The sequence below is a fragment of the Glycine soja genome, chromosome 11 (genome assembly GCF_004193775.1).
Source record: "Glycine soja cultivar W05 chromosome 11, ASM419377v2, whole genome shotgun sequence".
NCBI classification, from domain to species: Eukaryota; Viridiplantae; Streptophyta; class Magnoliopsida; order Fabales; family Fabaceae; genus Glycine; species Glycine soja.
This window is the reverse complement of record NC_041012.1, coordinates 45,930,778-45,956,608: the sequence shown is the minus strand read 5'-3', so window position 1 is coordinate 45,956,608 and position 25,831 is coordinate 45,930,778. Positions and strand designations below refer to the sequence as shown.

The 25,831-nt window shown below is 32.0% G+C and overlaps 3 protein-coding genes across 3 annotated transcripts; 2 read left to right on the top strand and 1 right to left on the bottom strand.

The window, feature by feature from the left end:
* Positions 1-1,968: 1,968 nt before the first annotated feature.
* LOC114375707 (transcription factor MYB41-like) lies at positions 1,969-4,337 on the top strand. Its single transcript, XM_028333557.1, has 3 exons — positions 1,969-2,219; positions 2,862-2,991; positions 3,340-4,337. The coding sequence occupies exons 1-3, from the start codon at positions 2,090-2,092 to the stop codon at positions 4,220-4,222; spliced, it is 1,143 nt and encodes a 380-aa protein (XP_028189358.1). The 5' UTR covers positions 1,969-2,089; the 3' UTR covers positions 4,223-4,337.
* A 2,976-nt stretch (positions 4,338-7,313) lies between these two features.
* On the top strand, positions 7,314-9,231 carry LOC114376657 (chlorophyll a-b binding protein 3, chloroplastic-like). The gene is made up of 3 exons (XM_028334865.1): positions 7,314-7,606; positions 7,731-7,892; positions 8,505-9,231. Exons 1-3 carry the CDS (start codon positions 7,475-7,477, stop codon positions 9,012-9,014), a joined length of 804 nt encoding a protein of 267 aa, XP_028190666.1. The 5' UTR covers positions 7,314-7,474; the 3' UTR covers positions 9,015-9,231.
* Positions 9,232-11,877: 2,646 nt separating this feature from the next.
* LOC114376739 (myosin-2-like) lies at positions 11,878-23,428 on the bottom strand. The gene is made up of 24 exons (XM_028334987.1): positions 22,275-23,428; positions 21,279-21,380; positions 21,046-21,189; positions 20,811-20,961; positions 20,688-20,715; positions 20,379-20,547; positions 20,167-20,230; positions 20,014-20,027; positions 19,839-19,923; positions 19,401-19,504; positions 19,150-19,288; positions 18,865-18,983; positions 18,606-18,758; positions 18,429-18,518; positions 17,784-17,861; positions 17,412-17,570; positions 16,538-16,735; positions 16,115-16,320; positions 15,909-16,044; positions 14,863-14,992; positions 14,427-14,537; positions 14,228-14,340; positions 13,120-13,332; positions 11,878-12,731 (listed from the first exon to the last, which is right to left on the bottom strand). The coding sequence occupies exons 1-24, from the start codon at positions 22,680-22,682 to the stop codon at positions 12,255-12,257; spliced, it is 3,591 nt and encodes a 1,196-aa protein (XP_028190788.1). The 5' UTR covers positions 22,683-23,428; the 3' UTR covers positions 11,878-12,254.
* Between the last annotated feature and the right edge of the window lie 2,403 nt (positions 23,429-25,831).

The window sequence follows — 25,831 nt, the reverse complement described above, 5'->3', positions numbered from 1 at the left end:
ATTGAAATTTTGGGTTAATATGTTATTTCTCTGAGCAAGGAAAGTAGTTGGTCATATTTGCCTATTATCTAAGAAAGTTTCTTAAGTAATTTCAGAGTCTTTAATTTTTTTTTTATCAACCAGAGTCTTTAATTAAGAAGCAGAAAAACAGGAAAATTAAAACAAAACAAAATACAGTGAAAGTATTGATTAAAAGGTTTTAATTAAATTACAGTAAGTATAACTAACTTGAAACTGACTAAAATAAAATAAATAATAATATATTTTTGTAAAGTTTAAAGTATTAATAAAAATATCATTGAAAAACTCATTTATACGTGATTTTGGCTATAATAATAATTTAATTAGTAGCATTATTCATCAATAAAATTTAATTTATGATGAGTGTCTCAAACTAGTGTATGCTAGGCGGAAAAATACGGATGTGTGCAAGAGTATGGGTGTTGGGGGAGAGTCACTCGGGGCATATATAACAAAAATACTTTTCATTATATATATATATATATCCCACTAACTTTGATGAAGGAGTACAATTAATAGCAACCTACATCTTTTTTAAATTGGGCAAAATAATAATTTTGTTTTAAAATTAATTCAAATTAAGGGCATTTAAGTAAATTTCACTATGTCTCTTTTCCCTAATTTCTCTCCATCATCTTTATCACAATTGTTCATTTCTCTGGTTTAATGCTTAATTAAAGAAGAAAAAAATCTCTCTAATGGTGCTCTTATGGTTTAATTCCCTTTTCTTACAATCAAAGGAAAAAAAAAAAGAAAGTTCCTTTATTGTGTGTTGCTTCCGTTGCAGTGAAAAACACATGTATACTACAAAGCAAATGCCCATAAATTAATCACAACTTGAAGAAATTAAAGAAAAAAATAAAACAAGAGAAGAACATTTTTTTTTAAAGACAAAACACAAAGACCCCCGCTCCCAACAAATACATAAACTATTTGAGTTTATGCTTCATATTCCCCTTCAAATCATTTGACCACCCGTCAAACCGAGTATGTGTCCACCCATATCTGAGTCCGACCTTCAATTCCAAGAATCAAAACCAATTATTTCGTTATTATGCAGTAATCTTTAGGTGAGAAACAACAAAGAAAACACGATGCAGAAAGACGACATGCTCGTGGGGGAGAGATTTTTTTAAAAAAAATTATCTGTATTTTTATGAAATAAAATTAAGTTACATCACTGCCCTTTAATTTATGCAGTTCTAAATTAAGGAATAATGCTTATTTTATCCAAATAAAAAGGTGCAAGTTGCTATTGTGCTCCTTCACAAAAGTTAGTGGGAGTATTATAGCAATCCCCTATATATATATATATATATATATATATATATATATATATATATATATATATATATAATTAACAAATCTTGACCTTATAATATCATACATAAATTTATCTATTAATTAATAAATCCAATAATATATATATATATATATATATATATAAATCATATTGTATAATATGTTTTATATACGCATCACGTAATATTATTTAATTTAACTGCCAAATTGATCAAAATTTATTTTTGACAGAAATTATTAAATTTAACATTCGGTATTATTTGATCTTTTATCCCACATGCACACAAAAGAACTCACAAAAATTAAAAGGTCAAACATGCATATAAACATTATATTTCAGCTCGATTATTCAACCCATATTTATTCTAATTTCAACTTTTACTTATTTGCAATGGATGAATGGAGTCTTTAATTTATTTCAGCCCTGTTTAATTAACATGTTATCCTGTGTCGCGTTGATTAGATGCTAGCTTCATAAACTTTTTCTCACATTAAGACACGTAAAGCAAGTAATAAACATAGGAGTGAAAGGACGGTACCGAATCCCATTGACTTGAACATGTTTCTTAGGTAGATTGTCTTCCACTTAGCTCTCTGCTATTTATATACGCATTCTCCCTCATTTTCCTACAGCTAGCAATTATACGCTCCTTTATATATTGTTTCCGTGTTTTTCTCTCTTTGTGATTTTGTGAGGCCCAAACTAACTTTATAAGCATTTACGTGTTTGAAATTAATATTTTGTGAGCTAGCTAGCTTCTTCATCATGGCAAAGTCTTCTACTGAAAAGAATGGACTGAAGAAGGGTCCATGGACTCCAGAGGAAGATCAGAAACTCATCGATTACATTCAGAAACATGGACATGGGAAGTGGAGAACCCTTCCCAAAAATGCAGGTAAGTACCACTTTGTGTTAGCTAGCTATATATTTCTGGCTCTAACACGGGCCACTTCTTCATTATTCATCATAAAAAGGTTTAGTTTTGCTTTTGTTTGTTCACAAGTTTTTTCTCTTTTCATGCCACTCAAACGCATATAAATGTAAATAATCATGTACTTTACCATATTGAATCCAATCTCACTTTAAAATGTACCTTATCATACTAAATAGATAGTTAGTCAGATTCAGTACAATAATATTAGCAACTTTAGTGCTTCACTTAATTAAAGGTAAAGGTTCATTGACATAAGTGGCTATGTTCTTGGATTCCTAAACTAATTAGAGTTTCAAGTTTGATTTATAGCTTGAAGAGGGAGTGTCAACTTAAGATATCATTTTACTTTAAGATGAGTTAATCCGGAAGAAGAGGGATTAATTGGTTGGATGTTAAATACAAATCTTATATAATTTCTGATTATACCACAAAAAATAAAAATTCTTAACTCATTTTCGACGAATCTTATCATGCCATATTAGAAAGTCAGAAGCTATGAATCTTAAGTAAGACGTACGATTATTTACTTGCAAGAATCAATGAATAGTTCTTATATTTGATGCACTTGACATAAACCTTTGTTTTTCATAAAACATATAACAGGACTAAAAAGATGTGGAAAGAGTTGTCGGCTTCGCTGGGCTAACTACTTGAGGCCCGATATAAAGAGAGGGAGATTCTCATTCGAAGAAGAAGAAGCCATCATTCAGTTACACAGTGTTTTGGGAAACAAGTAAGTCATAAATTCAAGTCCTGCATTATTTTGCTTAATATTCTAACCTTTTTTTTTTCCTTGTTGGTACATGCGTATTTCTCACACTCTACTTTAAAAATGCATTAAAAGAGTACCTTTTTGAATTTGCATGTATGATATACAGAATCGCCAACTAATGGATGGACTTTAAATGCATTAAAATTCATACTATAGTTAGAGAATGGTAGCTAGGGAACCATGCAAAGTCAATGATAGATTATTATATATACAATATAATAACAAACAATATTATTTTCTTTTGTCACTTTGTAGCACAGAAATTTAATTATTGCTATCTAAATGGAAAATTTTGTCCTGCATCCACAGGTGGTCTACAATTGCTGCTAACTTGCCAGGAAGAACAGATAATGAGATCAAGAATTATTGGAACACTCACATCAAGAAAAAGCTATTGAAGATGGGGATTGATCCAGTGACTCACACACCTCGCCTTGATGTTATTCAACTTGCCTCCATTCTCAACACATCTTTATACAATTCAGCACCCCAATTCAACTACCCTTCTCTTTCTGGAATTGGAAGATCAGTGATAAACCCAAGCCATATGCTAGGTTTGCTCACTACCCTGCTATCATGTCAAAACAGAAATTACAACCCTGATGTATTGAATAATAACCAACTTAGTGGTGGTAGCACTCTACTGCAAAATCAACACCAATGTTCCCGAATGCAACTTGATTCTACACAAGCCTTCCAACCAAACCAACCACAAGTCTCACTACAAGAAAACCACATTGCTAAGTCTAATTCTAATCCATTGAATATGGAACCCCAAGTTATGAAAACTACATTAGAGAATCAAATCACTCCAATTGCTACCCCTTTTAGCCAACAAAACACACTACCAAATTTGTGGCACTATAATACTGAAGGTCACATATCTGATCTACCAACAATGGCTCAATCATCATCAGCTATGCAATGTTTCTCTTCTCCCAAGTTCAATTCTATATACAACAATCTCTTGGAAAATCAGAATTTGTGTAACAACAACGAGGGGATGCCAAATTTCAATCTAAGTTCACTGTTATCGTCCACACCCTCATCTTCTAGCCCAATTAGTACTTTGAATTCGTCATCTTCCACAACATTTGTCAACGGAACCACTGAAGATGAAAGGGACACTTACGGCAGCAGCATGTTGATGTATAACATTTCAAATGGCTTGAATGACTCTGGACTTTTGTGATTGTACAAGTTGTGCTGCTACGTGATTTAGTTTTTCTTTTTTCTTTTTTTGAGATCAGTGACATTTAATGTCATTAAAACATAAATAATATTATATAATTATTATAAGATTTTAACCTTCTAAAATATTTAACTTAATCAAAATATACAACAATATATACGTACGAAAACACTTAAATCATCCAGAAATAATAAATGCTTTGGCTGAAACACAGTGAAATAGTTTACCACCTCGATAGAACTGGATTTCGGAGACTAGAGATTATAGGGTTCGCGAACGGCATTTGTTATGTATTCCTCTCAACAATAAATTGATAAATTAAAGGTGACACACGACAGAATATATATTTAGACAAGTGAAGTGAGAACTGATGATCGAGAAGTTCCGTATGAATGGAAATGGGGTCCATGGGTGTAGTAATTGGAATACAATAGTGGAAGGAAATGGGGTCCGTGGATGATTTAGGGTACGTTTGGTCGCCATAAAATGAATAAGAAGAAAAGAGCGGTGAATTGTACGTGCTGATCATTGGAATGGAAAATGGGGTCTATGTTTGATGTAATCATGGTTATCAAACTCTTGGATTAACTTGTTAACTTTTATGAGTTTACGAATTGACTTGTTTTTGTCTACGAGTTGACTCTTGGAGTAAATTCTTTTTTTTGTAGACTCTCGGTGAATTCTATAAACTCTAAGTAAACTCGGAAACTCTGGAGTTTACTATCGAGTCAACGGGTTAGGAAGTGAAAAACAATTAGCTCTAAGTCATTTGTTATTGTTCTTTGTTTAGCATTCAACATAATTTAGCGTATTATTCTTAAATACAAAATTCTCATCTTTAATAATATCATATTCTTGTTCTCTAATAACATCAAACCCTCGATAATATATCACTGCTATAACCTCTATGAGTTATTGTCCAGTGATGCATTATTATTAGACTTGGTTATTTAAATATTTTAAATTTTATGATTTACTATTTTGTTTTATTATATTGTTGAAATGCTTAATTAGTATGTTATTTATAGATATTTTGTTATTATTTTTATATTAAGTAGATTTTTTCGAGTCTACCAGTCGAGTTTATGAAACTCTCACGAGTCTACATAAACTCTGAAATTTAATCACTTTAGATGTAATAATGCCAATGGATGAAAATTGAAATAGGATCCAATCATCAAGCGTCTGCAATCTATAGTTTACGACTTAATCCAATATTTATTTTCTTATGTGTCAATATTAATAGTTAATTTTATTAAAAATATTAATGTTATAAATTTGAATCTATCATTTATCATCTATGATCTATTTGTTTCTTTTTTCATTTAATTATCAAGTTAATTTTATAATTTATTTTTTAGTATTATTTTCATATAATCATAAGTTTCTTTTAATATGTATTTGTTTTTAAAGTTATAAGTCCTTTATTTTTTTCATTTTTTGTTTGTTTTTATAATTTTTTTTCTTTTTCACTAGGAGATGTCATCATCGCCGTCATCGGTAAAGAAACTTCCGTCAGAGGTTCCAACCGGGAAGGTTGGAAAAGGGGTAGCAGTGGCGGAGAACATGATTGATAGCGGAGGAGAAAAATTCATGTAGTGAATGTGAAAAAATAATATAGAAAAAATGAATATTTATTTCACCGATAACTTTTTTAGTCCTAAGAATATTATTTTTAAAAATAAAACATAAAAATGATATTATGGTATATTTAATAAAAGATGTGTTCGATTAATTATAAAATTAATTGAAAATATTTTTTATATTTCCGAAAATATGATTAAATTTTTTCCTATATGAATATATATTTTAATTACTAAAATATTATTTTATTGTTATGTTAAAAATGTTAATTTTTTATATAAAAAAAATAATTTTATTATAAAACCAATAAATGATAAACAAATTATACTCAAAATATTATATTTTTTTAATTAGACAAATTTTCTTTCCTATTTTATGAAATAAATTTGATTTAAATATGTTTTTCTTTCCTATAATATATTAATATAATGCACTATTTGTTTTGGTCCTACATTAATTTTTTATAAATGATCTTTATAAAATTTCTTTTTTTAGTTTTAATCATTGTTGTTTCGTTTTAATCTTTCTAATATTCATTTTTTGTTTTTGTCCTAATATGCAAATCATTTACTTTTAGTCCTTATCAAATTTTTTTTAAAGGGATTAATTTAAAATGAAAAATATTATAAGTATTAAAACAAAAAAAAAAAGATGTATTAGAAGAACTAAAAATAATAAGGACTAAAATCAATTTATTTTGAAAGAAATAAATCTATAAGGACCAAAACAATATAATGTTCTCGTGAAGTTAAATTATGTTTGTAACGAAAAAAATAAATTTATAAGGACCAACACAATATATCTTGGTAATATGCAAACTATTTATTGATTTTTTCGTGAAGTTAAATTATGGCTGACTGAGAATAAGGTTAAAAAAACTATTTTGATAAACTTTTTTTTAAAATATTAAATTTAATCTGTGAACATAGGAGAGGTCAGAGTTGCTCAATTTAAGAATCGTTCAGAATGACTGAAGATAATAATTGTTATATCGCATTATTAAACAAACAAAGACTTAGGATTGCAGCTTCTCACCACTGGTTTTTGCAATTCTTCGGTATGCTGAGCAAAATTGTACTGGGGAGGGATTGGTACAATTATATACATTTACTTGTTTTTATTCACAACATTTTTAATCACTTGCTTGCCGAAAACAATAATTTTAACATTACGACATTTTCGTGGTGTTAAAAAATATATATAGAATTAAGCAAATAATTAAACCAACAAAAACAAAAGATACCCATTTGACAATTACACCACTGGTGAATTTATTCTAGAATCTTGATGAAATTTCTAAAGCATTAACGGTCTTAAAAAGAGGTGGGTGTGGCATCTTAATTCCAAATACTATAAGGTAAAAAAAGAAAAAGAAAAATGAGATAGTTGGATACATATAGACAAATGATGTGGTGGGCAAAGATAAAATGTGGATAGAAAGATATGAGTAAGAGATACATAAAATCCTTTGAAGCCTTGTCATTGGTTGCTCCAAACCACACCATCCCCACCACCAACTCACACTAAAGTGTTTCTAGCCACAAATCCCTCTGGTTCTCTTTCCCTACATATGATGTTACACTCTTCCACATATTTCTCTAAACCAATAAGTTATCTTCTAGTATTTTTCAAGTAACTTAAGGTTTCAAACCTAGGAAGTTGGAAGTCATGGCAGCAACATTGATGGCAGCAACAAGTTCTGGCACTCTTAAAGCAACTCCTTTCCTAGGCCAAGGCAAGGGTGCCAATGCCAATGCTCTTAGGGATGTTGTTTCCATGGGAACTGGGAAGTACACCATGGTACTCTCCATTCTATAGATACCCTTTTCTTCTTCATTTTTTTTAATGTTTAACTATCACAAAAGGTTTATGGTGTTGGTTGTGTGGTGTGGTTGGTAAGTTATTGGGTTTGTGAACATTTCAGGGCAATGATTTGTGGTATGGACCAGACAGAGTGAAATACTTGGGACCCTTTTCAGCTCAGACCCCTTCATACTTGAAAGGAGAATTCCCAGGGGATTATGGATGGGACACTGCTGGCTTATCTGCTGACCCGGAAGCATTTGCCAAGAACAGGGCTCTTGAGGTAGTTTTTTAGCCTTAAACTCAAATATAATGGTTCTTTCTCATTCTTTTTTTAAAACTAATTTAGTGTAGTACTGAAGGTTCTAACTAGTTTTACTTTAGTTTTAAGGTTCTAGACTTCTATTGCTCTTTTACAACAAGAATCTTAATTTCATGCAGGACTAGTATCATTTGTCATAGTGAGACCAATGATGTAGCAAATTTTATTTTGACTATTACTTGTTACTACTCTTAAATTGTTAAGGTTAAATTATTCAGCAATTCTTATAGCTGTCTTCATTTTATGTTTTAATCTTTATACAATAAAACTGTAAGTTTTAGTTCCCACACATACATAAAAGTAAAAGTTTTGGTTCCTGTGGCTAACACCATAGCAGAATTTTTGGAAGTGTAAAACCACATAGTGATAAACTGCTACAAAAAATTCCGTGGGAATAAAGTTACAATTTTCTTTATAGAAACTAAAAATTTAAAGACAATTATAGGAACTAAGTGAATAGTTTGAACATTTGTTAAATTTGTTCAACAAGGGGATCATACATATCAAGTGTCATAATTTAATCGAAGTGATTTTTTTTCCAATGATAAACACTAAATTATTATGTGGAATAAGGTTATCCATGGGAGATGGGCCATGCTTGGAGCACTAGGATGCATCACCCCAGAGGTGCTAGAGAAGTGGTTGAGAGTGGACTTCAAGGAGCCAGTGTGGTTCAAAGCTGGAGCCCAAATATTCTCAGAAGGTGGGCTTGACTATTTGGGGAACCCAAACCTTGTCCATGCACAAAGCATCCTGGCAGTGCTGGGCTTCCAAGTTATCCTAATGGGCCTTGTTGAAGGGTACCGCATCAATGGGCTTGATGGGGTGGGAGAGGGCAATGACCTCTACCCTGGGGGCCAGTACTTTGACCCACTGGGCCTTGCTGATGACCCAGTCACTTTTGCTGAGCTCAAAGTCAAGGAGATCAAGAATGGAAGGCTGGCCATGTTCTCTATGTTTGGATTCTTTGTTCAAGCCATTGTCACTGGAAAAGGCCCATTGGAGAACCTCTTGGACCACCTTGACAACCCTGTGGCTAACAATGCTTGGGTCTATGCCACTAAGTTTGCCCCAGGATCTTAAATGTATATGACTTCTTCTTCCCTAATCCCTATGATCATATCCCTTGTGTTTGCCTTTGTGATTTATGTGTAGATTATATGATCATAATAATTGTTGGATTAGTGTACTTCTTAAGGACTAAGGTTCAATTTAAACCTGGGATGCCCTTGTTTGTTGATCTAGTTTTTGTCTGAAGCAACCAATGAGAAAGCTATAGCAATGTTTAAAGAGAATCTAATACTGTCTTTTAACATTTTCAATTATTGATTGAAGATTATATGAATTCTATTAATTGTAGGATAAGACTTATTAAATGAGAAATAATTCTCGTATGCTAGTTAAACTCCAATTTCACTTAATAATAAAGAATATATTAAAAAGAAAATATTTTAAAAACAAGTTAAAGAGTGTGTTTTAACACCAACCTAGTGTTGGTTTAAGTAATACTAAGTTTAAATTTTTTAAATAAGGTTTCGAGTTTAAATATTATAAATGAGAAAAAGAAATATGATTGGGATGAAATTTTTTATTAAAGATGATTAATTAAATTTTTCAAGCAGAAATTAATTATTAGTAAAGTTAATAAATACTTTACATTAGTATCATCTTGATCTCTTCTCCTTTTTCCCTAAAAAAAACCCTCTCCCTTCCCCTCAAAAGAAAAAAAGAAGAAAAATAGTGGGTTCTTAAGTTTCATTAAGCATTTTATCACGTTGAATATTTACATAGACCATGAGGTTACTATAAGATGTATCGAAAGAAACACTCATTGTTCACTTTTTCACTGCATAGTGATTTTTGACCATTATTCTAAGAGGGTCAAAGTAGTAAGAGAGATTTATATACTCAAGATTCAAAGTAACATAATTATATAACTAAAAAATAATAAGAAGCAAGTAATGAAAATAAAAACACATTAAACTAATCCAAAAAAAAAAATCTACGTTATTAAAAGATTATGACTCACAATTCATAGAACAAGCAGAAACATAAATTTACAAAACTTGACACAATACATCTTTTTATTCTAGATAGTATAATCCTAGTTTAAAAGACAATCATAAAATTGTTAAAAACTATATATCATTGAGTATAATGCCATGTTGAGAGTAGCAAATTTTTCTTAAGAGATTTAACTATTAAAGAGAAGAAGAAAAAATCTTACCTATCGATCTAGTAGCACAGCCAGCAATATCCTTAGTTTCCCTTTTGTTCTTGCAGCACCAAGCAGTGTCCGAACACAGCCAAAATCGGTGATAACAATAACTCACACAAGTCACAACACTTCTCAGTCTTCTTCTCTGCTCTTTCACTTGGCAAGTAAACACAATAGGCAATGTAGCTTTTGTTGTCACTTTATCATATGCAGCTTCTCGGGTAACTTGTTTGTGACTTCCCGAAGAAGCTTTGTTTTTTTAGATCAAAAAAATTATTATTATTATTTAAAAATGAACGTTATTTTGGATAAATTTTTCCATCCACATTTATTATGTGAACATAATTTATTAATTTTCATAATCACCAATTCAAAAATATAAAATACTTAATGACTTTTTTGAGATATTAAATGTTTTTTTTAATTAATGGTTTCTATTTTTAATTTATTACAGTTGACCCTTTTAAGTTTTTTTTTGTTTCAAATCAATTCCTTTCATGAAATTAGACCGTAAATACGAGGATTTTGTATGGGTGCCTTAACTGTGATTGAAAAGGATTAATTGATGAGACATGTTTTAGCATTTGTAGAGTTCAAGAAAATAATTAATAATAACAATAAATCAAAAGAATTGTTTGGAAAAAGTGTTAGGAAAGTTAAATGTTAATAATTACAAAGGTTTAAAGAAAGTTAAAATAAAGTGTCGAGAAGTTATCTAAAAAGAAAGTGGTTATCCTACCATCATAAATTTTTAATAAGTATGGACATATCATGAGGTGTAAGTGAGAAATTAAGAAGTTACAAATATTTAGATGATTTTTCTTATGTGAGGTAAAAAGTTAAAAATAAAAGATGAAGTTAAGATGATATAATTACAACTCATACTTTAGCTTTTATATAGATACAAATGGACAGCAGCCATTTAATTCTCGCGTTTGTGATAATTCCCTCACCAAAAAATATCTATTATTATAATACAAAGTCTTTTATAATTCTTTATTTTTCTACCATTTAGATAAAATTATTTGCATCTTTCACTGCACTTTTTTGTTTAATCATAAATTGCAGTGTGGTACTAATATGCCTTAAGATTAAAAAATGGTGTAATGGCTTAACTAAGTATTTCTTCTATAAACAAACTGTCATTTGGTTTCTCATTTTTACTTTTTTTTTTCAAATGGATTCTTCATTAAATATGTCTTTGCTCCCAAATAATTCCAACATTTTTAAAAAAATCCTCACTTGACCTCTACATATTACAATTTTCCCATAGAAAACCAAATGAAAAACTTGTGATATTTAAGAAGACCAAAACAAAGGCTAATCATACTTAAAAGGATCAAAAAAGAAAGAAAGCTACAAGGGAACCATGAGACAAACAAAAAAGATGTTTTGTGAGTTAATTTGAAATAACAAATAAGAGTCACATAGAAAATTTCAACTTTTTAAGAGATTAAGACTTGATCTTACCGGGTTTTTTCATTCATTTTTCAATTTTTTTTATTCTTGATCGAACCAGGTTTAATTCATGACAATAGATAAATAATGGTTACTTAATTCTCATTTTGATTCTACAGAAATAGAATTCAATTACAAAGAGAAAACAAGCACTTAAGAATTAAGACCAATAAGCCTCTGATTTAACCAAAACCGAGGTAACTGCAATCTTAGACATATCAAAACAGCAACAAAAACTTGACCCCCATAAAAGGCAAACGACTAGCAGGAGAGAGAGAGAGAGAGAGATGTGCATTTCTTATAGTGATATTGAAGATATCAACACTTACTATTTGTATCCTGGAGACTAAGTTTTACATTGCATCAGCAACAACAGCATATACATGAGCAAACTAAGACTACTAATACAACTATGCAACCTAAAAGTCTACAACTATACACCACTCTCCCATGTAACAAAATTGGTAGATATACATTTTTTCCCTTCACCAACTTGTACAATAACACTTTTCAAATGTTCCCATAAGATGTACAGATGAAGCAAACTCCTTAAAATGAGAGTTTATGACAACAATCATTTTACCATTTTTGCTTAATCTTTCACCTTTTATTCACCTTTGGCAAAGAGAATACTTGTAAGCTGAATGCTAGAGTGCTCTAGAACTCAATTTCCCCCACCATCTCCGCCGACTTTTCTCCATTTCTGATTTATGTAGTCTTGCTTTTGTCTCTCTTAATCTAGCCTTGTATTCTTTCTTCCACCCCTCAAACCTATGTTTGAGTTTCCGAAGTTCTTCAACAGAATTCGTGTTAGCAGATTGACCTGTTTTAATCTCAACCAGAGCTCTGGCATCATCATCAAAGGTGTGTCTGCGTTGCTCAAATTCCTTCATCAGGTTGCTGACTGAAGTCAAAGTACCATTAACATCTCTCCCTGCTCCAGCTTCAGTAAGACTACTAGAATACTTCAAAGGTGTGCTTGCATGAGGTGTTCGAGGAGTTCGAGATCCCATGGAAGCAGCATCTTCTGAATCATAGCCTAAAGGTGACGCAACATCACGTCTTGCAATTTGACCGCTGACATTCTCAGAAGCAAGGCTCTTTCTAGCAGCAGCAAGGCTCATCTGCATTGAAATCGCAATCAGAAACTTCAATATAATTTTAAATTATATTTAAAATATTTGTGCATGGGACTTTTTAGTAAATAAGGTTGCAAACAAACTCAGAAAATTACCAAAATTAACAAATTACTTTCCAGGTATGAGTCTCCTCTTATCAGCAGAAAACAAATTACACATTATAAGAGTTCCTGCTAATTCATCTTTAAGACTAACACAGGCGACTAAAGTGCAGTTGTTTTCGTTATGGATGGGTCAAGGAAATACTAGGCATTTGTTCAACGAGGCCAAAGCAAAATGAGCTAGTCAAAAGTTCAGTTTGATCAGATAAACCAACTTTGTCTATTACAATAATATTCATGAGTATGAGGATTTCTATCAGTTGAAAACATACTTGCAAAGATGACATCTGCTTTTGCCACATCTCCTCCATTGATTTCATCCTTTTCTCATATTCAATCCACCTTCTCTCAAATTGTTTTAGCTGCTCCTTCAATTCGGCATTTTCCTCTTCCTTTTGCTCTATGGTAGCTTCAGCCTTGATAACCCGCCTTTGGAGCTCTGCTAAAGCTGAAGGCAGATTCTGACCCCGCTCACTGGACACATCCTGCTAGACCAAAAAAATAAGACATTATGGTGTTGAGTAGTTGGGAACTTTACAAAATCATGAAGCTCAATATTCTATATCCATGAAAAATCTCATTCCAATAGGAAAATATGCTTCTGAATGCTTCTGATGAAGGCAATACAACATGCTCAAAGTACAGACAGATTTTATGTTTTTGAGACCACCATGCAAATGAGTACTTAGTCACATTTCTGCAAAAACGCTGGTACAGTGTACAGAATAACAACCAAAAGACTAGAAAGAAATCTCTTTGATATCTTACAATTGAATACTAAGAGATGACACAAACACAGTTTGAGAAGTTGATCTCAATTGAAGGAAAACTTTGATTACTACCAATTAAATCATAAAACTACATGTGCAAAAATATGATCTATACTTGATATAATAAACAATTACAAGAACTAATCAAATTTAATTTATTTAATATGAAAAAAGTTCCAGAAAAATTAAATCTGTCTAGCCATTTTAATTGGTATCTCATTTTATACACTTTCCTGTGATACCAAATATATATATATATATATATATATATATATATATATATTATTTGTTGTTGAGAATTAAGAAACAAAAAATCAAATGTCATACCAAACACGGGGATATAAATTCTCAAATACTTAGATATTCAACATGCCTAGAAATCTTAATGTTTCGGCATATCAAGCACCTTTAAACCACTGGTCCCATTAATAGTATTAAAAGACGGGTTGGAAATGAACTGAAAATTATGACTTCAGATTTGAAACTCCAAATTGATACAATTTTTAGATGGATAGAAAAAAAAAGTACCATTACATGTATAAAACAACAGAAATAAAATCAAATCATTTAGTTACTTAAAAACTTTGAGAAAACATGCATCGTAAAGTACCTTTACTTCAGGCATCTTCACACGTGACCTTCGCCTAGATCTTGCATTTTCAGGAGATTTCTTTGACTTATGCAATCCACTAGCATGCCTCCGAACCAGCCACCCACGAATTACTACATAGAAGAGAAATAGAGAATAAGCAAAGCATATGCAAGGTCCCTGGCAAGGGCAAACTTGACATCAACAGAAACACACTAACCAGATTGTAGTGTTGTGGCTGCCTGTATTTCCTCAATATTTTCAAAAGTAATAGTCATAGAAGACTTCACCATAACACCATATTTCCTTCTTGCAATTTCTCCGCGAACAACTATAATATAACCAAATTACAGTCAAGTTACAGCTACAAACTATAACCAAGGTTATAGTCACTTTCAATAAGAATTTGACTATTAGAGGCCATCAGATTAAGTGTATAAAGTTCTCAATACATATAAAAAAGGTACTCCAATTTAGATTTTAAAAGTAGAAGCAAAAAAGCACCAAGATTTATTTTTGGTTTAAAACAATTGTGTTTTTATGGAAATATTGTACTAGAAAAATCAGCATAAAAATAGAGAAAAATGTGCATGAGGCCTAGAATCACATGAGAACATTCAATTCAAACAAGACTAATATTGAGAGCCTGGCATTACATGATTGTAAAATAGTCACTCCATTCTTAAGTTCATGATAATGACAACGAGCTTGATAACCACGAAAGCTTTTTTGAATTCCAAGTATTCCCTGCAAAAGATGTTGTCTCCTGTCCTCCAGTGCCCCAATCTGTGAAATCAACCAGAACACAAGAAAAATTAAATAAGAGAAACCATTAAATGAATTAAAGGAATTACTATAACTTCTATCTAAAACATGACATTAAAAACAAATAATCATATATTTGGTTGTGCAAACAAAATCATAGTTCGAAAAAAAATATATTCATTTAGGATGGTAAATGAATGGATAAAAACAAATCGAGCTAAGATTTATTAAAAAACTTGATAAAAGCAGCCAAATCATCCATGACCCATTTTAATAATTGGATGTCCAAGGCATTCAGTAACCCTTTAAAAGATAGGATATATAGGTTACAGATCTGTTAGTTGTCAATATCTGTTAGTGTTTAGAGAGTTTGTTGTTGATATTTGATAAGTTTGTTGCGCTGAGCTAGAAAGAATCAAGGTAGTTTGACTATAAATAAGAGGAGAGGTTGAGAAAGAGGGATATCTTGTTATTTGTGAGAGAAATAAAAGCAAACTGGAACTGGGTATCTTGTTAAAAGAATAGGGAAAATCAGAGCTTCAAGGGTCTGAACCTCCCAATGCCCAATCAACCGGATTCCTTGGGTTGATTTTTATCTCTCCTTACATTTCATTCTTTGCCTTTGTATTTCTTTCAATTAAAATGCATCTAGCCTCCCATGTCCAAATGAATTTGACTCTCGCCTTTTGGATATTTTGGTAGGTTCATTAATCCATCAACTAAAACCAATCCAATCCATTAAATCTATCAATACAATTGGATATATAGAAATTAATTTAAATATGGAGGGTCATAGACAATGGACCCAATTGCCACCCTAAAAGCATGATCCAGCTCCCAATTCTATGGCTCTTTGGCTATTGAACCAAATAAATACTCTACATAAATGCTAAGGTTCAGTTTTGAGAAGTGAAAACATTAAATTACATAGACATACCTGCCCTGTTCGAAGATACAGTTTGGTGAAGCCAACTTGGTACATTTCAGGAGGGATATTAAACTGTTGCAAAATAGCAACTGAAATGCTCAATGGATCCTGAGATGTGTTTGCCTCAGAAAGCAGAAACCCGTACCTAAACAAGCAGGAACACAAATCAACCCATTATTCAATATAATCTAAAAAAATATAGGTTTCACCACTACCTTTGGGAAAACTCTTGATGCGTCATTCGAGTAGGATATCCAGCCCTTGAAATCCTAACAACCTCCAAAACTCCACAACACTTGAGCTGTTGTAGCACAAGATCTTCATCATATATTCCAGGATGTTGCTTAGTATTTGGCTTTATACAGCGAATAAAGTGAGGTGTGGTGCTCTCCAACTGATGCATCAACTTGAACAATTGACCCTAAAAGAAAGAGACTTGTTAGGCTTACTTCCCCTCAAATTATTGAGCTTTTCTCATTTAGTATACTCCTAAAATCTTTGTACAGTTATTAAATCATATAATTTTCAGGGGACTCATCATCTACAATCATCACCAACAAATCAATAACATCAAAATCATTTCTTTCCAAATATTAAATACGCATAACCAACCAGTTCAAGTAATGCTACAAGAATACCTTGAACTTTGTGCCAACACTCTGCTTTTGTGAGTCCAGAGCACCTCCATACAAGGAATTTGATTGCTTTTGAGACTGATTAAGTGTCTTTGAGAACAACTGTAGCAGTTCACAACTACACGATGACAGTAGTTGAATGGAATCAGATGGTAGTGGATCTCTGTTCTTTTCTAGGAAGCCACTTGTATCATACAAAACCTAATAAAGGACCAAATATTAGAATAGTCCGAAACATAAAAACAAGATTGATTTACATGGTATTCTTTCTACATATACCTGAAAGGCTAAGAAAAACAAAATTATAAAACAGGAATTTCTCAAAACAGGCAAGGGAAAAAAAACTACGGTAAAACATTTATCCTCTAGAGTGAAAATTGCATGGTTAATATCAGAATGATATTTGTGTCATAAAATTTCTTCTGACAAAGTGAAAGCACCCAACATTTAGTTTTGTTACTGAATTTCAAGTAATGAAAGAAACTAAATAAGCAAAGTTCTTTCGTGGGAGTTAGAAAGAGAGAAATATACTATTATATCTAGAAAGAACTAAATAATCGTATTAGAAAACTTGGGTCTTTACCAAACATATGCTATATCTGATTATATTAGTTCATACAAGACAAAAATTACAATGACTAATTATCAGTAACGTTACTGCTACTGTATGACAATATCAGCATGAAGTAGGCTTATGCTTGATACTGCAACTCTGGGTGCACAATTTCAAAATGAACACAAAGCTTAAACCAGTAAATTTAAGGATTAATTCAACTTTAAAAACTACAGCCAAGTAGATTTTGTAGCAATTAAATTGAAGGATCAATTTGACTTTAAAAATCACAACCAATAAAGGTCCTTAAGTACTGATACTAACCTCCCCTGCATAATGACAGACACTAAAAGCCCTGCCTCTTTCCCCTTTAAAGCAAGGATTAGCGTGCAGGTGCTGCTTAAGTTTGTTGGCAAGTGTTAGATCACTGGCCCTGGGGAAATTTGATTCCTCGTCCAACAAAGAGAGTAGACCCAGAGGCCTCTGCATATCAAACAACAGAGTTCATAATGAAAATACTACACAGAATAATGTGAACTCCAACATTATGACCTGAACATAATATGATTCTGAAAATAATCTGCAGTGTAAAGAAACATATTGTCTACACAACAAAAATAAACACAATGGCCTTGTTTCCAGCTCAGCGAAAGAGGAATAACTATAAAATTTAGAAATCTTAAACCATATAAATACCTTCTCAAAGAGATCCAAACACGCTTGATTGTCCTCAAAATCTACTTTGGTCCAATCAATGCCATCTAATTCGTAATCCTGAAACATTTATATGGCAATGTTGCTGTCAAGCTAACCAAACCTGTTCAAAATACATACTTAGCATGTGATACAAACACCATCTTCTAGTTTTGTTGTATCATGGTTGTTTTCATCAGTTAGTAAATGTTTTCCCTCTGTCTCTTACACAGATGAACACAACATGAGGCCTAGGTTTACCTATACTAAATGGTTCACGATCAATTCAAAGCACTAGGACATCATTAAGTGTGACAGACAATTTACTAAAGTAAACAATACACTGATTCAGATAGGTAAGTCAGAAATCAGGATTAAACTGAGCTGTGATTTCAAACTTCAAATGTTCCTTGTGCTGAGAAATTTTAGTTTGGTACATTGCTTTTAATTAGTCATGTACTATATTGCCCAAAACTGTTGCGAAGTCCTCACCAAATCTGTTTTTTCCCAAAAAGACAACAGAAGTAGTAACACACTAACACTTTTTAAATACACAAACTAAATTCCTGGATTTGTATAAAGATACCACCATAAGTATTACACACTGAAAATTTCATGTTCAAATTAAAGATTAACATAGTTGCCGACCTCCTGCTCAAGTTTAAACAGATGCCGATTGAAATGTTGTTGAAGCCTCTCATTGGCATAGTTTATACAAAATTGTTCAAAGCTGTTATTCTACAAAGAAAAATAATAAACTATTAGAATACATACAAAGAGTCTATCTATGAAGCATCAATAAACACGTTAATACAAACTGTATACCTGGAATGATTCAAACCCATAAATATCAAGGATACTTATGGATCTCCCAGTGCGGCGTTTACCCACTTCAAGTGACTTATTAACTTGTTCTACAAGCCAATCAAACAAGCTTGCATAGATAAATTTTGCTAATGCATCTCTTGCATCAATTGCCTGAACATGGGATAAAAAAAATTGGATATAATAATATATAATAGTATAATACAATTAGGAGAAATAGAAAACTAGATCAATTGAATTGTTCAAGTAATAGACAGACCTGCCGCAAGGTCAATGTCTTGGTAATGGTATCCTTGCCCGCTTGGATTTTACGGGTAGATAATGCTTCCATTAGCTCATGGGAACTGCAACCCATTAGCAAAGCAGCATTTGTTACAGCTGCCAATAGAAAAGAAAAACCAAAGTCATTTTTTAGTAACTGAAATTTCAAATATACCCTTTATGTTATTCATAGACAATATGAATCAAGGGAGGAGGATTGCCCACTCTTATATAGACTACTTTGACCATATTCCTAGTTGATGTGGAACATCTTAACAATTACCTTCATCATTCACCACCTCAATGTGATTTTCATTGTCAGTATCTTGGAATGATATATTTCCCAACCATAATATGGCAGCCAGCATCTTAAAAACTAACTCTTGTTCCTCTTTGCACATTCGAATAACATCCAATGCTTTCTGAGGAAAAACTCAAATGTAAAAGGAGGGAAAAATGGCATGAGATCTTAGGAGGCCATAAACAAAATTAAAGAAGCTAATGCTCAAAAAAATGAACTGTAAAATAATATACCATCAGCCTATGAAACTTTTTAGCATCATCAACACCATCAATTGTCATGCAGTCACTCTGGTTAAGATATTTATATTCACTAGCCGCCCTAAGATTCAGTCTTTCTGCACAGGAAAAGAAATTAATTCCATATGGTGATATAGGTGAAAATATTTTCATGCTCAATTAAGCTGATGAAGAAATCACAATGTGAAGGTAACTTATCACTTCACATGCAGAAATTGGGGTCGATAAATTTCTGTATAAAATCTAGTGTACATTTAAAATTTGTAACTAATATTATAGGGAAGAGGAGATCTTTACAGATAACAACACTGGGAGAATCACAGCCAATAGTCATTTTAACGGAATTATCTCAAAAATAATCATTTTGATTTCAAAGATGCACGGAAGTATGCAAGTATGCAAACTAATAGATAGATTGTGTAGAAAATGCACCTTTAAGATCAGATGAAGATCCAGCACAAAGTTGATAAAATATGTGATATGACCTCTCACCCAATGCAAGTTGAACAACTCTAGACTGAACACAGGAGACAAGATGATTTCAGAAGTGAAGAATAATAAATATTTCAGTTTCACACTTTTGTTCAAAAAGAGCATCACAAGTTACCTTTTCTAACAGAACTGTTCAAGTTAGCGTATGGGAATTGGCATATGAGAAACACAAAATCATAAGAATAAGTCAGGTCAGTAAATTGAAAATATAAAAAGATATCAGAAAAGAGCTAATTTTATGTAACATATTTAACTCAAACAGTCTTACAAGTTTGAACTATTGCCCCACAAATTTTCCCCATCGCGCTGAAATGAATTTCAATCAACTTCCCCTGCACCCAATTAAAAATTGAATATCAATTAAACTGCTCAGCCATTAGATAACATCCACAAATTCACAAATTTGCAATAGAAATCTTATAGAACAATAAAAGGTGGAGTAGGTTCCTTCAACTACAATGAAAAGAAATGCAAACTCACAAATCTGCTAGAGTTGTCATTCCTAGATGTTTTTGCATTCCCAAAAGCTTCTAGTATAAAATTTGTCTGAAGAACTTCATTTTCTATTCCAGAACAGCCACCACCAAGAGCAGCTAAGTATTGCATAGCAATTTTTGCTGTCTCTGTTTTCCCAGATCCACTCTCACCACTGTACAAAAAATTCTAACAGCGATTATTAACAAGTGTACTTGTGACTATACCCTTATTACCAAAAAAAAAAAATTGAGTTCAGGAACATAATTTAAGAGGCATGCATGAAACAAATCTTCTAATGTGCTGAGTGCTGACCTTATGATAATGGACTGATTCACTTCATCTGAAATGTACAACGTGCAAACAGAAAAGCTTTGTATCACACAACTGCATTATACATGTTTCAAGGAGGAGAAAGAAAAGGGGAACTCCATTTACCTCTCATCATCTCATTATAAGCTGCATCTGCCATAGCATAAACATGAGGCTTATCCATAAGTTTCTGCCTATAAGCTGAAATATAATCGTCTCCATAAATCTGAACATCTTTGAACGGATTGAGTGCAATTAAAATTGGCCCTGATTTACTCTGCATACAAAGAGCAAGAGCAGCATATGAGATTACATAGAAAATCACGCGAGTAGGAAAAACAAGCCAAAGCAGCAGACATACGTAAATCATATCCTGAGAGTATCTAGACTGAAGATTGTGAAGAACTGAGGGCTCATTTAAATAACTGAGCTGTATAAGATCTTCAACACCCTCTAAAATATCAGGATTAGCTGGTAGGAGCTCTGATCTGGATACTTTCATAACCTGCAGTAACAACTCAATGGCATAAATGGCCTGTTATCTTGTATATTCAAAAACAAATACTAACTTTGAAAGAAGGCTTAGTGATTCACATTTCCATTTGAGAGTGAAACAGATGCTTCCTCTCCTGAAGTTGACTGTATTGTTCCCAGCTCCCACTTTCCTTTCGGTTGCCTACACCAAACATGAAGTTTCTGTGGAAACAACCAAAAACAGAAAGGAATTTAACAGACACAAACATGTCATAAACAATGTCTCAGTCCTGATATATAAATAGATAAAAGCCACAAACAAACATTCTCCTAAGGTAAAATGTCAAAAGCAACTCTGATATTTTTCAATAAAAATCTTTCATATGATCAACAAATAGTAAGACTTAGGGAAATAACAATCAGAAAGAAAATTGATCTTCGAGTAAGCTACACATGCCACAAACAATTTATCTATGCGTAATATTAACCTACTGAAGAACAAAATTGGTGCGCCAGTATGAAACATCAAACAAATAAAAGCCCTGAATCGAAATGCCAGTCAATAAAATAGCAAGCCAACAAGGTATTACAATATCTTTAGAATTAAAAATTTTAACATAACCAAGTAGCTTTCTAATCTAATTAACATATAGGTTAAACTTATCTCTATTTACAATTCTGAAAGTGCTATGCTACAGTTTCACACTCACATCTTTTTTAAACACCAACTACCATATTTCATTGAAGCTGATTGCTTTCACCCAAACACCAAAAACTTATCATTTTCTAACTAAAGACATGCAACACAAAAAGAGGCAGATTAACTGAAAACAAGCTGAGTTTCAAAACACTAAGAGCCACTGTTAAAACCCCAATCCATTAATCAACCGATAAAACATAGATTCAGTTTCTTAGATACTTTTGGTATTGTCCACCAATCAAAATTGGAGTTTCACCTCGGTAACCCACATAATAAAGGTCAACATAAAATACCAAGGTAAAACTTCAATTCAGATTAGAGAACAGCACTAAAAGAACTGTATATGAGTCTTGTTCTTAATCAGCCCGTTATCACCAACCAATCATCATAAGCATTTTCAAGCCCCAAATTATTACCTTTTTGATGAAATAAACAACATTATCATCCTCCAACTCCCCGGTGGGAGGAGGAGCTTCACACCCAGCAGACGCATCATCGGATGTAGAAACCGGACAAGGTGATAGTTGTTCACTCACTATCTCTTCTGATTGGACTTCATAAGGGGATTCAACATTCAACTTCACCTTCTTGGTTCCAAAACTACCCTTCCTTCTGTGCCCCATCAAACCATTCTCACCATCCACCTTGAAGTTGTTAGGCAACGACCTCCTCCCTGGCGGCAACCGCGCCCTCGACGGCGGCCGCGACGGCAATGCCGGCGGCAAGTCCTTTGGCTTCTCCTCCTCGTCCCTCCGGCGAAGCGATTCCAGCATCTCCTCCAGCGAACTCCTCGTTAAAGAAGACATGGAAGCTGTTATCATCATCTTCAAAAACTTCAATTAACAAAATTCACCCCAAATTTCAAAGCTTTTCCCTCAAATTCGCATACCCAGCTCGAGATTTTTTCAATTTTCAACACCCCATTTTCTGATTCCGACTAACAATTTCGGAATTAACGCGGAAAATGGAAACGACAATGAAAAAATAGTTTTCTTTTCTTTTCTTCTGGGGGTGGTTTGAAAAAGATAAGGTCGAAAAGGGTCGTTGGAAGAATCAACGCAACATTCGACACCGAACTCCAGAGGCGCATTTGCCAAATCGAGGAAGGTCGCGGGTTTCCATTGCTGAAAGCGAAACTTACGAGGTTTCAATGAGGAGGTTGAGGTTGTTGCGAACGAGAAACAAAAACAAACCTCCTCCAAGTCTCAAAGAGAGAGAGAGAGAGAAAGAGAAACCAAAAAAAAAAAGGGAGGAGAGAGAAAGTGATAGGAAGAAAAAAAATGGTTACGAACACCGAACACGAACAATTTGGAAAAATTGTTGTTGTGAGTGTTGTTCTGTTTTTCTGCTCTGTTCTTTGCAAAACAAAAACCGAACGTTCAACGTTGCTGTGTGTTCCTGAAAACAGAACAGGAACTTTTAACTTTGTCCTTGTTGTCGCTGTTGGTGGTAATGATGGCTTCTTTTTTTTTTCCCAGAAATTCAAATTTTTCCGATGAGTTGGCGACGCAACTTACTCTTCCAATATTCTTAATTCGTTCCTTCGGGAAACCGTTTGGATCTTACATTACAGGGCAAAGGAATATTATAAAGTTATTTATTTGAACCTACCAAAATAAAATGAGAAAATAGTATAGTTCATTAATTGATAATAATAATTTGAACATAAAATAAGTTGTGGATTTTGAAATGATGGTGATGTGTTTATTCAAAATGGGTATGGATGCGAGTGCGGGAACGTGGGAAAAGTCTGACAGTATGCTTCATGAGTATATTACTTAAATGGACTTCATTTTCAATTCAATTTACCACTTTGGAAATTAGTTAATTAATTAATTAATTCACACATTTTTCTTTGACTGAAAGGAGGATTAGTTCAAACATCTTTCTTAAGAATATACGAGTATTTATTATTTAATATTAAATTTTAATTATTTAAAAACAAAATGCCAAAACTAAATTTATATTTTAAATAAATTTAATGTTTTAAATTTACCTCGTTTAACAATTTTAATTTTGTATTGACTAGTGTTTAGATGCACTTGTTGATTTATTATATGGTGTTTAACAATTTTTAATATTTTACATGTATTTTTTTTAACAATTTATGGTGACTTTTTAAAAATTATTTCTTCTTAACTCTACCTCCAACCTAAAACAAACGGGATAACTACGTTGTGTGGTGAAAATAATTTTCAAAATTTATATCTTTCAGATCTGATGTACAAATAATTGTACCCACAAAATAAGTAGCACGAAGGAATTTTATTCAATTGCACTTGCGCTAATGTTATTTCCTTATTACATGTATTTCTTTATATAACTTTCCCAATGACTTGTTTGGAGGGAAGGGGGAAAAAAGAAGAAATAAAACATGAAGAGTAATATTCTTTTTCTGTCAAAAAAAGTAATATATTTCTTTTATTTGGTTAAGAGAAAAATTAATTTTTAAAAACAAAAGTTCAACTTTTTTTTTCTATTCAAAATTGAGATCCTTCTCTTCTTCACTTTGCATCGCCGATTCCGATTCAGACCATAATGGATTTCTGCTTTCACTTTGACGGCAAGCGAGGCAAACCCAAAACGAATCATTTATGTCGGAAATCCCTTGCCAGTTTCCACAAGTGGATGGCTATGAAGAAATGGGAAATCTAATTGCATGCTTAATAAAGAAAAGTGAATAGTAAGATTTACAAAACAACTAGTAAAGAATGGGAGTTAAGTAAGTAAGTTGATTGTGAGTTTAAATGATAATTACTAATGAGATAAAAAGAGTTTGACTAATTAATCTTTTTTATTTCAATGGTATATTAAAACGTCAACCTTTTTTATGGCGAAAATTAAAACTTCAACCTATTATCTAATATGTTGCTTATATATTGACTAACTAATATTATTATCTCTTTCTATTAATTATCCCTATTACCTTATGAAAAAATATTAAATAATAGAATAAAGTATTTAATGTTTTAAAACTATAAAACATATTTAATACTTGTCATATAAAAAATAGAAAGATTATATATTTACTCATTTTTTATCACTATATAGCCTACTTTCATGTTGTATTTAGATCACCATATTTTGTATTTAAAATAATTTATAGTCTGCATCAAAAAAATAATTTATAGCTAAATATTAAGAGTTTAATGTATATGCATGTATTATTAACGGAAGAAAAAAAATATACAAATATATAATAAGAATTTACCCTATGACACATCTTGATATCGAATAAGATGATGTTGTAAGATGGATTTTTATCATATGTTTATGTAAAAGAAATTGCAGTAGTAACAGTAAAAAAAATTCAAAACTTATCAAGAGTCATTAGAAAATAAGTTTTGTGAAATTCATTTGAATTTATAAAAATAATTATGACTCGTGTTTTTAAATAAATATAAAATTTCTGTAATATAAAACTTAAATAAATACTAAGTTAAACTATTTATCAAAAACACGTCTTAAAACCAAATAATGTGTGTGAAAGCTCAACTAATTGTGAGCTATAATGTTAAATGAAAATTTGGCAGTTATGGCTTATTTATTGAGTTGAAATTAAAGGTAACCAGTTGCTCAACACTTTTAGAACCTTTAAGATTACAAACACCTTTTGTGATAGTACACGAATATTACACTCTGCGCAAAACGTTACTAATCAATATTGAGGACAAGCATGCTTAGCCAAAACATAACTTGTATTCTTATTCCTTTATTTGTTACCTGAATATCACGTCAATAAAGGTGCTTTATAGCCAAAGACAATCCAGCAACGTTATGGCAAGGGGATATATGTGGTCCTATCAATGGCTGTATCACAATAATTGAAAAGATAATAGTAGTAGCCCCACTTGCATTCAATAATCCCGAATGCTGAATTAGTTAATTAACAGTGTTAGGATTTAGAACATTAGAACAACTTTAAACCCAAGTAGTGAGATATGATTTACAAATGATTTTATTTTTTAATTAT

Excerpts from the sequence above, each read along its gene's own strand:
- LOC114375707 (XM_028333557.1), top strand. The coding sequence starts at position 2,090 with ATGGCAAAGTCTTCTACTGAAAAGAATGGACTGAAGAAGGGTCCATGG. Across the intron at positions 2,220-2,861 it reads AACCCTTCCCAAAAATGCAG|GACTAAAAAGATGTGGAAAG; the intron begins GTAAGTACCACT and ends AACATATAACAG. Across the intron at positions 2,992-3,339 it reads CACAGTGTTTTGGGAAACAA|GTGGTCTACAATTGCTGCTA; the intron begins GTAAGTCATAAA and ends CTGCATCCACAG.
- LOC114376739 (XM_028334987.1), bottom strand. The coding sequence starts at position 22,682 with ATGATGATAACAGCTTCCATGTCTTCTTTAACGAGGAGTTCGCTGGAG. Across the intron at positions 18,759-18,864 it reads AGACATTGACCTTGCGGCAG|GCAATTGATGCAAGAGATGC; the intron begins GTCTGTCTATTA and ends TCCCATGTTCAG. Across the intron at positions 14,993-15,908 it reads TGTATCTTCGAACAGGGCAG|ATTGGGGCACTGGAGGACAG; the intron begins GTATGTCTATGT and ends TTGATTTCACAG.
- LOC114376657 (XM_028334865.1), top strand. The coding sequence starts at position 7,475 with ATGGCAGCAACATTGATGGCAGCAACAAGTTCTGGCACTCTTAAAGCA. Across the intron at positions 7,607-7,730 it reads GAACTGGGAAGTACACCATG|GGCAATGATTTGTGGTATGG; the intron begins GTACTCTCCATT and ends TGAACATTTCAG. Across the intron at positions 7,893-8,504 it reads CCAAGAACAGGGCTCTTGAG|GTTATCCATGGGAGATGGGC; the intron begins GTAGTTTTTTAG and ends ATGTGGAATAAG.